The sequence below is a fragment of the Schistocerca serialis genome, chromosome 9 (assembly GCF_023864345.2).
Source record: "Schistocerca serialis cubense isolate TAMUIC-IGC-003099 chromosome 9, iqSchSeri2.2, whole genome shotgun sequence".
Lineage (NCBI taxonomy): Eukaryota > Metazoa > Arthropoda > Insecta > Orthoptera > Acrididae > Schistocerca > Schistocerca serialis.
This window is the reverse complement of record NC_064646.1, coordinates 34,794,635-34,806,943: the sequence shown is the minus strand read 5'-3', so window position 1 is coordinate 34,806,943 and position 12,309 is coordinate 34,794,635. Positions and strand designations below refer to the sequence as shown.

The following is a 12,309-nucleotide window of genomic DNA, read 5'->3' as shown; positions in this document are numbered from 1 at the left end:
TTGTTTGTAATTAATCCAATTAATATGTTTGTCAAAATATTTTTGAGTGCTAATGTATAAATGTGCCTGCCTGTTGTTAAACGCTTCCTCTTAAGTGATGAGTAGCACTCTGTCCCATTCATATTGTTATAATAACAATCTCTACATTTGACTTTGTAGTTTGGTTTTAAAACTAGCAGTACAATATAAATGCTGTAACTATTATTGTTACTTTATGAAGGTGTGGGGTAGTGACTCAGAGGATGAGAAAGAAGAGGAAATGCCTGAAGATGATGCCAGAGGGGGAGAGAAGGATGGAGAACCAGAACTTGGAGCAGCCAATGGCAAAAGGAAACGTGATGAAGAGAGTGATGAAGAAGCTGGGAGTGGTGATGAAAAGCGCAAACAACAGCGTCCAGAAATTAATGAAATGGATGAACCTGAGCCAGATGATGATCAGATTGACCCATATCATGGTAAGTCATTAACTCTTATCAAATGGTTTCTAAGTTTTACTGTGCAAATTCCAAAATTATATGTTAAAGGGAGTGTCATTAAACTCTGCTTCTAGCAGAGGACATTATTGGGGTTCTGCGCTGCCAAGTAAACGTGGTAATCTTGAAATGGCCAAGCTGTTGAAACAAATTGTGGAATAGTGTAGGAGCTTGACTGTTCAAAGCTTTTGCACTGGGCACTAAATAACAGAAATAATTTGTGTTTAAATATCCGAAATTCAGATTCCAGCATACGGGCAATGAAGTGCCTCTTGGAAGGCCATGCCCCCAGGACTTCTGACATGGTCAAAAGGTCTCAAGTGTTCATTTAAGAGAATCCAAGGCAATTGTTGCAATAATTGGTATACGCGAACTGACAGTGTATAGAATTGCCAAGCGGATCTTCAATAAAAAGCCTACACATTGAAGTTAAGACAGATGCTCACAAAGAATTCTAGGGCAAGTACAGTCAGTAGCTGGTGCATGCAGCTGTGTTGGTTGAAAAGCAATGCTGTGGGTGACTCAGATTCTTTTTAGGCAAGATGATTTTCAAGGTACGTGCAAAAACAACTGGAGAAATGACTTCTGGCTAGCACACGAATTAGAGTACACACTGTTGTTGCGAAAACAAAATTATTCCTCTATCTTCATGCGCTAAGAATTGTGTCTATAGGGTCATGTCATGACCTTTGACACCCCCCTCCCCCCAATTTGTTGTCATGCAGCTTTACAGTGAACACGGGTGCTACCAATCATATAATTAACAGGAATTTTCAACAAAAGAATATAATTTGTAAGAAGAGTAAGTAATGAGGGATTTGTAAGTTTCCTTTTAAATTGGCAGCGATTCCCAGTTTCTTGATTTATGTTAGATGGGGTTAGCCAAATATTTTTGCACCAGAGAACACAACTTCACTCTGATATCTAGACAAAAAGGTGAACTCTAAATGATCATTTTCGTGCCCTGTTTTGAGGTTGTTGAGAACTCATTTCATCTGAAACTGATTTTTATTATTAATGACAAAAAAAAAAGGAATTAAGAAATAAATGTACTGGGAAATAAGTTATCTACTTTACATAATTTCCTAGCCATTTGCTTCCGCTGAATACATACATCATTCACATTACATGTTCTGTTTCAGAAGGAAATTCTGCAGGGAGTAGAAATATTCAAAAGCACCAATACCATTGTCTTTAGAAACCAGTACCATAAGAGATACTTCTTGGACAGAAGTCCTGCCAACCTATCCTGTCGAAATTGGATGGAACAGTATGGGGTTGTGGAATGAGCACTTTGGCATTAGCCTTTGTGTACAGTGTGACTGAATATTACGGTATATTGATAACTTTTACTTATGGACCGTCTGACAGCAACTGAATAAAACACAATTTTAGTGCCATACGCGTTTCACCTTTATTTTCTGCAAGGCATCATCAGTGGCCTGGAATATGTACATATGTTAGCTATTTTATTTACATTTTTGTCACTGTGCCTATAGGTTATAAACAGTTCTGGTGGTTGGTATTTCCTATTAAGTAGTAATGTTTTGAACTGTACTTACAGTTTGCGTGGACAGTTTCGTACATATTACGCTCCTGTTGCATTTTTGGTGTTGTTGTTCTTGTTATGAACGCCAATTTGCGGTTTTTTCCACATTCCACAGCACTATGCACTGAACGCTTGTTTTAATGCAGTGTTTTGGTTTCTGTTGCCGACTGTCAAATGTTTCTGCCAAAGATCAAATATTATTGCCAAACTTATGAGAGTAACTATTGAAGTATCTGATATTATTGCCAAACTTATGAGAGTAACTATTGAAGTATCTGATATTTGATCTTTGGCAGAAACATTTGACAGTCGGCAACAGAAACCAAAACACTGCATTAAAACAAGCGTTCAGTGCAGAGTGCTGTGGAATGTGGAAAAAACTGCAAATTGGCATTCATAACAAGAACAACAACACCAAAACTGCAACAGGAGCGTAATATGTAAGAAACTGTCCACACAACCTGTAAGTACAGTTCAAAACATTACTACTTAATAGGAAATACCAACCACAAGAACTGTTTATAACCTATAGGCACAGTGACAAAAATGTAAATAAAATAGCTAACATATGTACATATTCCAGGCCACTGATGATGCCTTGCAGAAAATAAAGGCGAAACGCGTATGGCACTAAAATTGTGTTTTATTCAGTTGCTGTCAGACGGTCCATAAGTAAAAGTTATCAATATACCGTAATATTACACACAACTGAGGAAGACAGGACCAAAAAAGTTGAAGATGGCTGAATATTGTTCACCAGTCTGTATAAGAAGTGCATATGTAGCGAAAGTGGACATCCAAACTGAAAGAGGCAATGTGGATAATCTCTGGAACACTTACGGCCATCAAATGTGTCTGGCTTTCCATCCTAGCAAATACAGAGCCTCCTGAAATTCGGTGGTAACAGTTAATCCTAGACAGCCCAAAAGTCTCTATACACCAAATCCTGACACCTACAAACAGACTTAAATCTAGGTAACTTTTGTGGAAAATGAATGAAGAACTGAAAGGCAGAGTTAAAGGCAGCTTGGAAAGAACTATGGTCTGCAAGTGAACATAAGAACCAAAGTTTGGTGAGTGACACCAACAAGAAGACTGAAGGATTCAACCTAATGAGAAAATTGAGGACAACTTTGAATTATATTGGAACGAGTTTTGCCAAATTTAAGGAACTGATTAACAAATAGGGCCTTTTGGATGGTCTGGGGTGTGAGTGTGGTAGAATCCAATCAGTTGGCCATTTACTTGTATGTGAATTCTGTGAACTGAAGGGTATATACAGAATCAGCCTTAGGATGGCTAAAGAATATTTGCAATATAATATAAAATTACAATAACATAGTATTGTAATTTAGTACAAAGCTATGAGAAGATTTGAGCTATTAAATCACACTAAGTATTTAATCTGAATATAATAGAGGGAAACATTCCACGTGGGAAAAATATCTCTAAAACAAACAGGTCTATCGACCTGCCAGCACTTTCGTTTGGTAAGTCACATCATCTTTGTTTTAGATATAAGTATTTAATCTGATGGTTGCCTTTGTAAATGCCGAATGAGTATATGAATAACTTGTTATTCAGCTTGATGCTCTGTTCTGATGCCACCAGCTGCTTTCTGCTTGTTTGTAATGGCATAGTATGAGCTTTTGAATTAAGATTTTAACTGTTCATTGTGAACCACTAATAGGATTGTGTGGCTATCATCTGAGCTGAGCTGTCAGGTAATGTTAACATTGGACCCTTTAGTGGTATGCTCGTGTGGTCAGTGATCGTTACAGATTTTGAGCTGCCCTTTAAAGTCATTGTAGTTTAAGGATAAGTCTAGACCCAGTACAAATCCTTGTGAGACCCCCCAAAAAGGGATATCTTTAATACCAAAATATGTTAGATTACTAAAAAGAATTTGTGGTCTGCACATTCAAAGGCTCTGGCGTGGTTATAGAATCTCATCTCTTGTTTAGCTGTTGTTGTTGTTGTTGTTGTTGTTGTTGTCTTCAGTCCTGAGACTGGTTTGATGCAGCTCTCCATGCTACTCTATCCTGTGCAAGCTTCATCTCCCAGTACTTACTGCAACCTACACCCTTCTGAATATCCTTAGTGTATTCATCTCTTGGTCTCCCTCTACGATTTTTACCCTCCACGCTGCCCTCCAATGCTAAATTTGTGATCCCCTGATGTCTCAGAACATGTCCTACCAAGTTGTGCCACAAACTCCTCCCCAATTCCATTCAATAGTTACGTGATCTACCCATCTAATCTTCAGCATTCTTCTGTAGCACCACATTTCAAAAGCTTCTATTCTCTTCTTATCCAAACTATTTATCGTCCATGTTTCACATCCATACATGGCTACACTCCATACAAATACTTTCAGAAACGACTTCCTGACACTTAAATCTATACTCGATGTTAACAAATTTCTCTTCTTCAGAAACGCTTTCCTTGCCATTGCCAGTCTACATTTTATATCCTCTCTACATCAACCATCATCAGTTATTTTGCTCCCCAAATAGCAAAGCTCCTTTACTTCTTTAAGTGTCTCATTTCCTTAATTCGACTACATTCTTCCGTGGTTTCCCTAAATCGTTTCAGGCAAATGCCGGGATGGTTTCTTTGAAAGGGCACGGCCGATTTCCTTCCCAATCCTTCCCTAACCCGAGCTTGCGCTCCGTCTCTAATGACCTCGTTGTCGACGGGACGTTAAACACTAACCACCACCATCGACTACATTCCATTATCCTCATTTTGCTTTTGTTGATGTTCATCTTATATCCTCCTTTCAAGACACTGTCCATTCCGTTCAACTGCTCTTCCAAGTCCTTTGCTGTCTCTGACAGAATTACAATGTCATCGGCGAACCTCAAAGTTTTTACTTCTTCTCCATGAATTCTAATACCTACTCCGAATTTTTCTTTTGTTTCCTTTACTGCTTGCTCAATATACAGATTGAATAACATCGGGGAGAGGCTACAACCATCTCTCACTCCCTTCCCAACCGCCGCTTCCCTTTCATGCCCCTCGACTCTTATAACTGGCATCTGGTTTCTGTACAAATTGTAAATAGCCTTTCGCTCACTGTATTTTACCCCTGCCACCTTTAGAATTTGAAAGAGAGTATTCCAGTCAACATTGTCAAAAGCTTTCTCTAAGTCTACAAATGCTAGAAACGTAGGTTTGCCTTTCCTTAATCTTTCTTCTACGATAAGTCGTTGGGTCAGTATTGCCTCATTTCTATGGAATCCAAACTGATCTTCCCCGAGGTCAGCTTCTACCAGTTTTTCCACTCATCTGTAAAGAATTCGTGTTAGTACTTTGCAGCCGTGACTTATTAAACTGATAGTTCGGTAATTTTCACATCTGTCAACAACTGCTTTCTTTGGGATTGGAATTATTATATTCTTCTTGAAGTCTGAGGGTATTTTGCCTGTCTCATAAGTCTTGCTCACCAGATGGTAGAGTTTTTCAGGGCTGGCTCTCCCTAGGCTGTCAGTAGTTCTAATGGAATGTTGTCTACTCCTGGGGCCTTGTTTCTATGTAGGTCTGTCAGTGCTCTGTCAAATTCTTCACGCAGTATCATATCTCCCATTTCATCTTCATCTATGTCCTCTTCCATTTCCATAATATTGGCCTCAAATACATCGCCCTTGTATATGGACCCTCTATATACTCCTTCCACCTTTCTGCTTTCCCTTCTTTGCTTACGACTGGGTTTCCATCTGCGCTCTTGATATTCATGCAAGTGGTTCTCTTTTCTCCAAAGGTCTCTTTTATTTTCCTCTACGCAGTATCTATCTTACCCCTCGTGAGATAAGCCTCTACATCCTTACATTTGTCCTCTAGCCATCCCTGCTTAGCCATTTTGCACTTCCTGTTGATCTCATTTTTGAGACGTTTGTATTCCTTTTTGTCTGCTTCGCTTACTGCATTTTTGTATTTTCTCCTTTCATCAATTAAATTCAGTATCTCTTCTGTTACCCAAGGATTTCTACTAGCTTCGTCTTTTTACCTACTTGATCCTCTGCTCCCTTCACTATTTCATTCCTCAAAGCTACCCATTCTTCTTCTATTGTATTTCTTTCCCCCATTCCTGTCAATTGTTCCCTTATGCTCTCCCTGAAACTCTGTACAACCTCTGGTTTAGTCAGTTTATCCAGGTCCCATCTCCTTAAATTCCCACCTTTTTGCAGTTTCTTCAGTTTTAATCTACAGTTCATAACCAATAGATTGTGGTCAGAGTCCACATCTGCCCCGGGGGTGGCCAGAAGACTGTGCATCAAAATATCATGGCACAAGGTTACTGACATTCGACAGTTTGCTAAAAATTGTGTGGAACAGTCTTCATTGTTGTTCCACATCCTTAATCATTTATATTACAGTTTGTTTGTCGCCTAAGAGAATGGATGACAGGCAGAGCAGTGTTGCTTTTATTTTATAAACTGTTGCTTTTATTTTATAAACTTTATTTCTTTGGCAGGCAAACAACCACCAGAGCCTGAGCCTGAAGCATTTGACCTACCAGAAGACCTACAACTGGATGATGGCGCAGGAAAAGATGATGCAGAAGCAAATGAAGAAAACCCATTTGATATTGATGAAATGAAAGGTCTGTGATTGGATCTCTTATGGCATATTTTTATCAGAAACATTGAAAATTAGTTATTAGTAGTTCTGATGAGATATATGTATGTGGCTACATAGATTATTATGTGTAATTATGAAAAGGATAGATTGCCACTTACTGTAAAGGTGACACATTGAGTTGCAGATGGGTACAACAAAAAGACCGTTACTTTTGGCTAAAGCCTTCTTCGGAAAGAAAGGAAAAAAAAAAAAAAAAAAAAAAAAAAAAAAAAAAAACACACACACACACACACACACACAGAGAGAGAGAGAGAGAGAGAGAGAGAGAGAGAGAGAGATATTCACACAAGGAGGCACATCTGAGACACACATGACTGCTATCGTTGGCCGCTTTAGCCTGTCTGCCAGCTAAAGCATCCGGAGATGGTGGTCATGTGGGACTGATGTGTGTCTGCTTTTGTGTGTGTGTGGCTCAAAGTTAAGCGTGCAAAAATCTTTTCATTGTGCCGAACTGCAAGTTAACTGTTTACTGTGAATAGCAATCTATCCTTTCCATAATTGTTGATATTCCAAACTGGACTTTCCATTGTTAAGATTATTGTGTGTGTTCTTCCTATTTGAGCAATGGCACATTATGGAATAAGGAAAAACTTTAAAATGTACCTTTTCTGGATAATATAGAAGTTTTCAGTTGGTGTTGTCAGTTAATCATTTAACAGTTTGGTGAAAGTGATGTCCATGTAATGGACATCAGTAATATTAAAGTATATTACATCAATATAAGTTGAATTTCGAATTGCTCATGTGACATGGACCCTGTTCTCTTTTAGCCTCTTGCTTTATTAAATTTCAGTATTCATAATAATATCCTTCTGAAAGTTACAAAATTGAGTAATGGGAAGGGAATACGATTGGGCTGACCAGGGATAATTTTTTATAGTATTATTCTGCCTAAATGTACTTTGAGATGATGACATAAAATAAAAGTTGTGTGAAGTAATGTATATTCAAAGAGAACTTGAGGAGGAGTGAGTGTCATTGTTGTTGTGATCTTCAGTCCAGAGACTGGTGTGATGCAGCTCTCCAGCCTACTCTATCGTGTGCAAGCCTCTTCATCTTCAGGTAATTACTGCAACCTACATCCTTGTGAATTTTCTTACTGTATTCATCTCCTGGTGTCCCTCTACAATTTTTACCCCCCACACTTGCTTCCAGTACTAAATTTGTGATCCCTTGATGCCTCAGAGTGTGTCCTATTAACCGATCCCTTCTTCTAGTCCGGTTGTACCACAGATTTCTCTTCGCCCCAATTCTATTCAGCACTTCCTCATTAGTTACACATCTAATCTTCAGCATTCTTCTGTAGCACCACATTTCAAAAGCTTCTATTCTCTTATTGTCTAAACTATTTATCACCCATGTTTCCCTTCCATACATGGCTACGCTTCTTACAAATACTTTCAGAAAAAAAACTTCCTGACACTTAAATGTGTGCTCAATGTTAACAAATTTCTCTTCTTCAGAAATCCATTTCTTCTTGTTGCCAGTCTACATTTTATATCCTCCCTACTTCGACCATCATCAGTTATTTTAATCTAATTACCTCAGTATCACCTTATTTAATTCAACTACATTCCATTATCCTTGTTTTGTTTTTGTTGATGTTCATCTTATATCCAGCTTTCAAGACATTGTCTATTCTGTTCAACTGCTCTTCCAAGTCCTTTGCTGTCCCTTACAAAATTGCAATGTCATTGGCAAACCTCAAAGTTTTTATTTCTTCTCTCTGAACTTTTATTCCTACTCAAAATTTTACTTTGGTTTCCTTTACTGCTTGTTCAGTGTACAGATTGAATAACATCAGGCATAGGTTACAACCCTGTCTGACCCTTTTCTCAACCATTGCTGCCCTTCCATGCCCTTTGACTCTTTTTACTGCTGTCTGGCTTCTGTACAAGTTGTAAATAGCCTTTCACTCCCTGTATTTTAACCCTGCTACTTCCAGTATTTCAAAGAGAGTATTTCAGTCAACATTGTTAAAAGCTTTCTCTAAGTCTACAAATGCTATAAATGTAGGTTTGCCTTTCCTTAAACTATCTTCTAAGGTAAGTCGTAAGGTCAGTATTGCCACGCGTATTCTTACATTTTTCCGGAATCCAAACTGAGCCTCCCCGAGGTCGGTTTCTACCAGTTTCTCCATTCTTCTGTAAAGGATTTGTTTTAGTATTTTGCAACCGTTACTTATTAAACTAATAGTTCAGTAATTTTCATACCTGTCACCACATGCTTTCTTTGGAATTGTGATTATGATATTCTTCTTGAAGTCTGAGGGTATTTCGCCTGTCGTGTACATATTGCTCACCAGATGGAAGCGTTTTGTTGTGGCTGGCTCCCCCAAGGCCCACTAGGTCTAACAGAAAGTTGTGCAATGTCGGGGCCTCGTTTTGACTAAAGTCTTTCATTGCTTTGTCACATTCTTCACACAGTATCTTATCCCCCTTCTCATCTTTGTCTGTGTCCTCTTCCCTTTCCACAATATAGCCCTCGAGTACATCTCCCTTGTATAGACCCTCTGTATACTTCTTCCACCTTTCTGCTTTCCCTTCTATGCTTAGGACTAGATTTCCACCTGAGTTCTTGATATGCATATAGATGGTTCTCTTTTCACCAGAGGTCTCTCTAATTTTCTTGTGGGTACTATCTGTCTTACTCCTAGTGGAACATGCTTCTACATCCTTACATTTGTCCTCTAGCCACTCCTGAATAGCCATTTTGAACTTCCTATCGATCTCATTTTTTAGAGATTAGTTTTCCTTTTTGCCTGCTTTATTTATTGCATTTTTATATTTTCTCATTTCATTGATTAAATTGAATATTTCTTGCATTATTCAAGGATTTCTACTAGCCCTCGTCTTTTTACCTATTTGATCCTGTGCTGCCTTCACTATTTCTTCTCTCAAAGCTGCCCATTCGTCTCGTACTGTATTCCTTTCCCGCGTTCTTGCCAGTCATTCCCTAATGCTCCCTGTGAAACACTCTACAATGTGGTTCTTTCAGTTTATCCAGGTTCCATCTCTTTAAATTCCTGCCTTTTTGCAGTTTCTTCAGTTTTAATCTGCAGTTCACAACAAATAAATTGTGGTCAGAGTCCACATCTACCCCTGGAAATTTCTTACAATTTAAAACCTGGTTCTGAAATAACCATTATAAAATCAGTCTGAAACTTTCTGGTGTCTCCGTGTCACTTCCACATATACCACCTTCTCTCATAATTCTTAAACCAAGTGTTACCTATGATTAAATTATGCTCTGTGCAAAATTCTACCAGGCAGCTTCCTCTTTCATTGCTTTCCCCCAGTCCATATTCACCTACTGTTTTTCCTTCTCTTCCTTTTCCTACTATCAAATTTCAGCCCCCCACGACTCTTAAATTTTCATCTCCCTTAACTGGCTGAATAATTTCTTGTGTCTCATCACATATTTCTTCAATTTCTTCATCCGTTTAGCTGATTGGCATTTGAACTTGTAACGGGGTGGGTGTGGGCTTTCTACATCTACATTTATACTCCGCAAGCCACCCAACGGTGTGTGGTGGAGGGCACTTTACATGCCACTGCCATTACCTCCCTTTCCTGTTCCAGTCGCGTATGGTTCATGGGAAGAACGACTGCCGGAAAGCCTCCGTGCATGCTCAGATCTCTCTAATTTTACATTCGTAATCTCCTTAGGAGGTATAAGTAGGGGGAAGCAATATATTTGATAACTCATCCAGAAACGCACCCTCTCGATACCAACAATTAATTTTATATGATCATTCTACTTCAAATTGTTCCGCAAGCATACTCCCAGATATTTTACAGAAGTAACTGCTACCAGTGTCTGTTCCGCTATCATATAATCGTACAATAAAGGATCCTTCTTTCTATATATTCGCAATACATTACATTTGTCTATGTTAAGGGTCAGTTGCCACTCCCTGCACCAAGTGCCTATCCGCTGGAGATCTTCCTGCATTTCACTGCAATTTTCTAATTCTGCAACTTCTCTTTATACTACAGCATCATCCACAAAAAGCCGCATGGAACTTCCGACACTATCTACTAGGTCATATATATATATATATTGTGAAAAGCAATGGTCCCATAACATTCCCCTGTGGCACGCCAGAGGTTACTTTAATGTCTGTAGACGTCTCTCCATTGAGAACAACATGCTGTGTTCTGTTTGCTAAAAACTCTTCAATCCAGCCACACAGCTTGTCTGATATTCCATAGGCTCTTACTTTGTTTATCAGGCGACTCTGCAGAACTATATCGAACACCTTCCGGAAGTCAAGGAAAATGGCATCTACCTGGGAGCCTGTATCTAATATTTTCTGGGTCTCATGAACAAATAAAACGAGTTTGGTCTCACACGATCGCTGTTTCTGGTATCCATGTTGATTTCTACAGAGTAGATTCTGGGTTTCCAGAAATGACATGATATGCAAGCTGAAAACATGTTCTAAAATTCTACAACAGATCGATGTCAGAGATATAGGTCTATAGTTTTGTGCATCTGCTCGACTACCCTTCTTGATGACTGGTACTACCTGTACTCTTTTCCAGTCATTTGAAACCTTCCGTTTCTCTAGAGACTTGCGGTACACGGCTGTTAGGAGGGTGGCAAGTTCTTTCGCGTACTCTGTGTAGAATCAAATTGGTATCCCTTCAGGTCCACCTTGGATACAATAATGTGTTCATTATGATGGTCATAGTAGCTTACCTGCATGCCTATTTTTTTACTCATTATTGAACGTACTACTGCGTTGCCCGTATTTTATTTTGTATTTATAACCCTACATTAACCAGACCAGAAGTCCTGTTCCTCCTGCCACCAAACGCCACTAATTCCCACTATATCTAACGTTAACATAACCATTTGCCTTTTTAATTTTTTTGACGTACCTGCGCGATTAAGAGATGTGACATTCCATGCTCCAATCAGTAGGATGCCAGTTTTGTTTCTCCAGATAATGACATCCCCCTGAGTAGTCCCCACCCAGAGATCTGATTGGGGGACTATTTTACACCCAGAAAATTTGGCCCAAGAGGATGCCATCATCATTAAACCACGCATAAGAGCTGCGTGCCCTCGAGAAAAATTATGGCTGTAGTTTCCCCTTGCTTTCAGTACAGCACAGCAAGACCGTTTTAGTTGATGTTGCAAAGCCAGATCAGTCATTCATCCAGACTGTTGCCCCTGCAACTACTGAAAAGGCCACTGCCCCTCTTCAGGAACCACACATTTATCTGGCCCATCAACAGATAACACTCCATTGTGGTTGCACCTACGGTATGGCTATCCCTATTGGTGAAGCGCGTAAGCCTCCACCACCCCCCCCCCCCCCCCCCCCCTCCCCGCCCACCAATAGCGGGGTCCATGGTTCAGAGAGAACTTGAGGAGGGGGAGTAGGTGCCATTGTAGTACGATAAAGAAAGAGCAGTGACAACAAAACCAACAAAGCATGAAGAAAGGTAAATCAAGAAATTCTACATAGATATTATTGTTGCAAAGATAGGAAAATTAAAAGCTAATTCTTCAGTCTCGGACTCCCAGAATAAAACACAAAGAAAGTGATAAAAACAAACAATGGAAAATCCAGAATGTAATGTAATAAGACAATGTAAGGCAGTGATAACAGACAGATAAGTGAGAAACTTG

The 12,309-nt window shown here is 39.2% G+C and overlaps 1 protein-coding gene across 1 annotated transcript in view; it reads left to right on the top strand.

The window, feature by feature from the left end:
* The window catches only part of LOC126418787 (midasin-like), a 192,985-nt gene that overhangs the window by 119,013 nt on the left and 61,663 nt on the right, over positions 1-12,309 (top strand). Inside the window, exons 21-22 of the mRNA XM_050085718.1 lie at positions 221-455; positions 6,500-6,628. Of these exons, the coding sequence (XP_049941675.1) occupies positions 221-455; positions 6,500-6,628 (364 nt within the window). The remainder of the gene's footprint in view (positions 1-220; positions 456-6,499; positions 6,629-12,309) is intronic.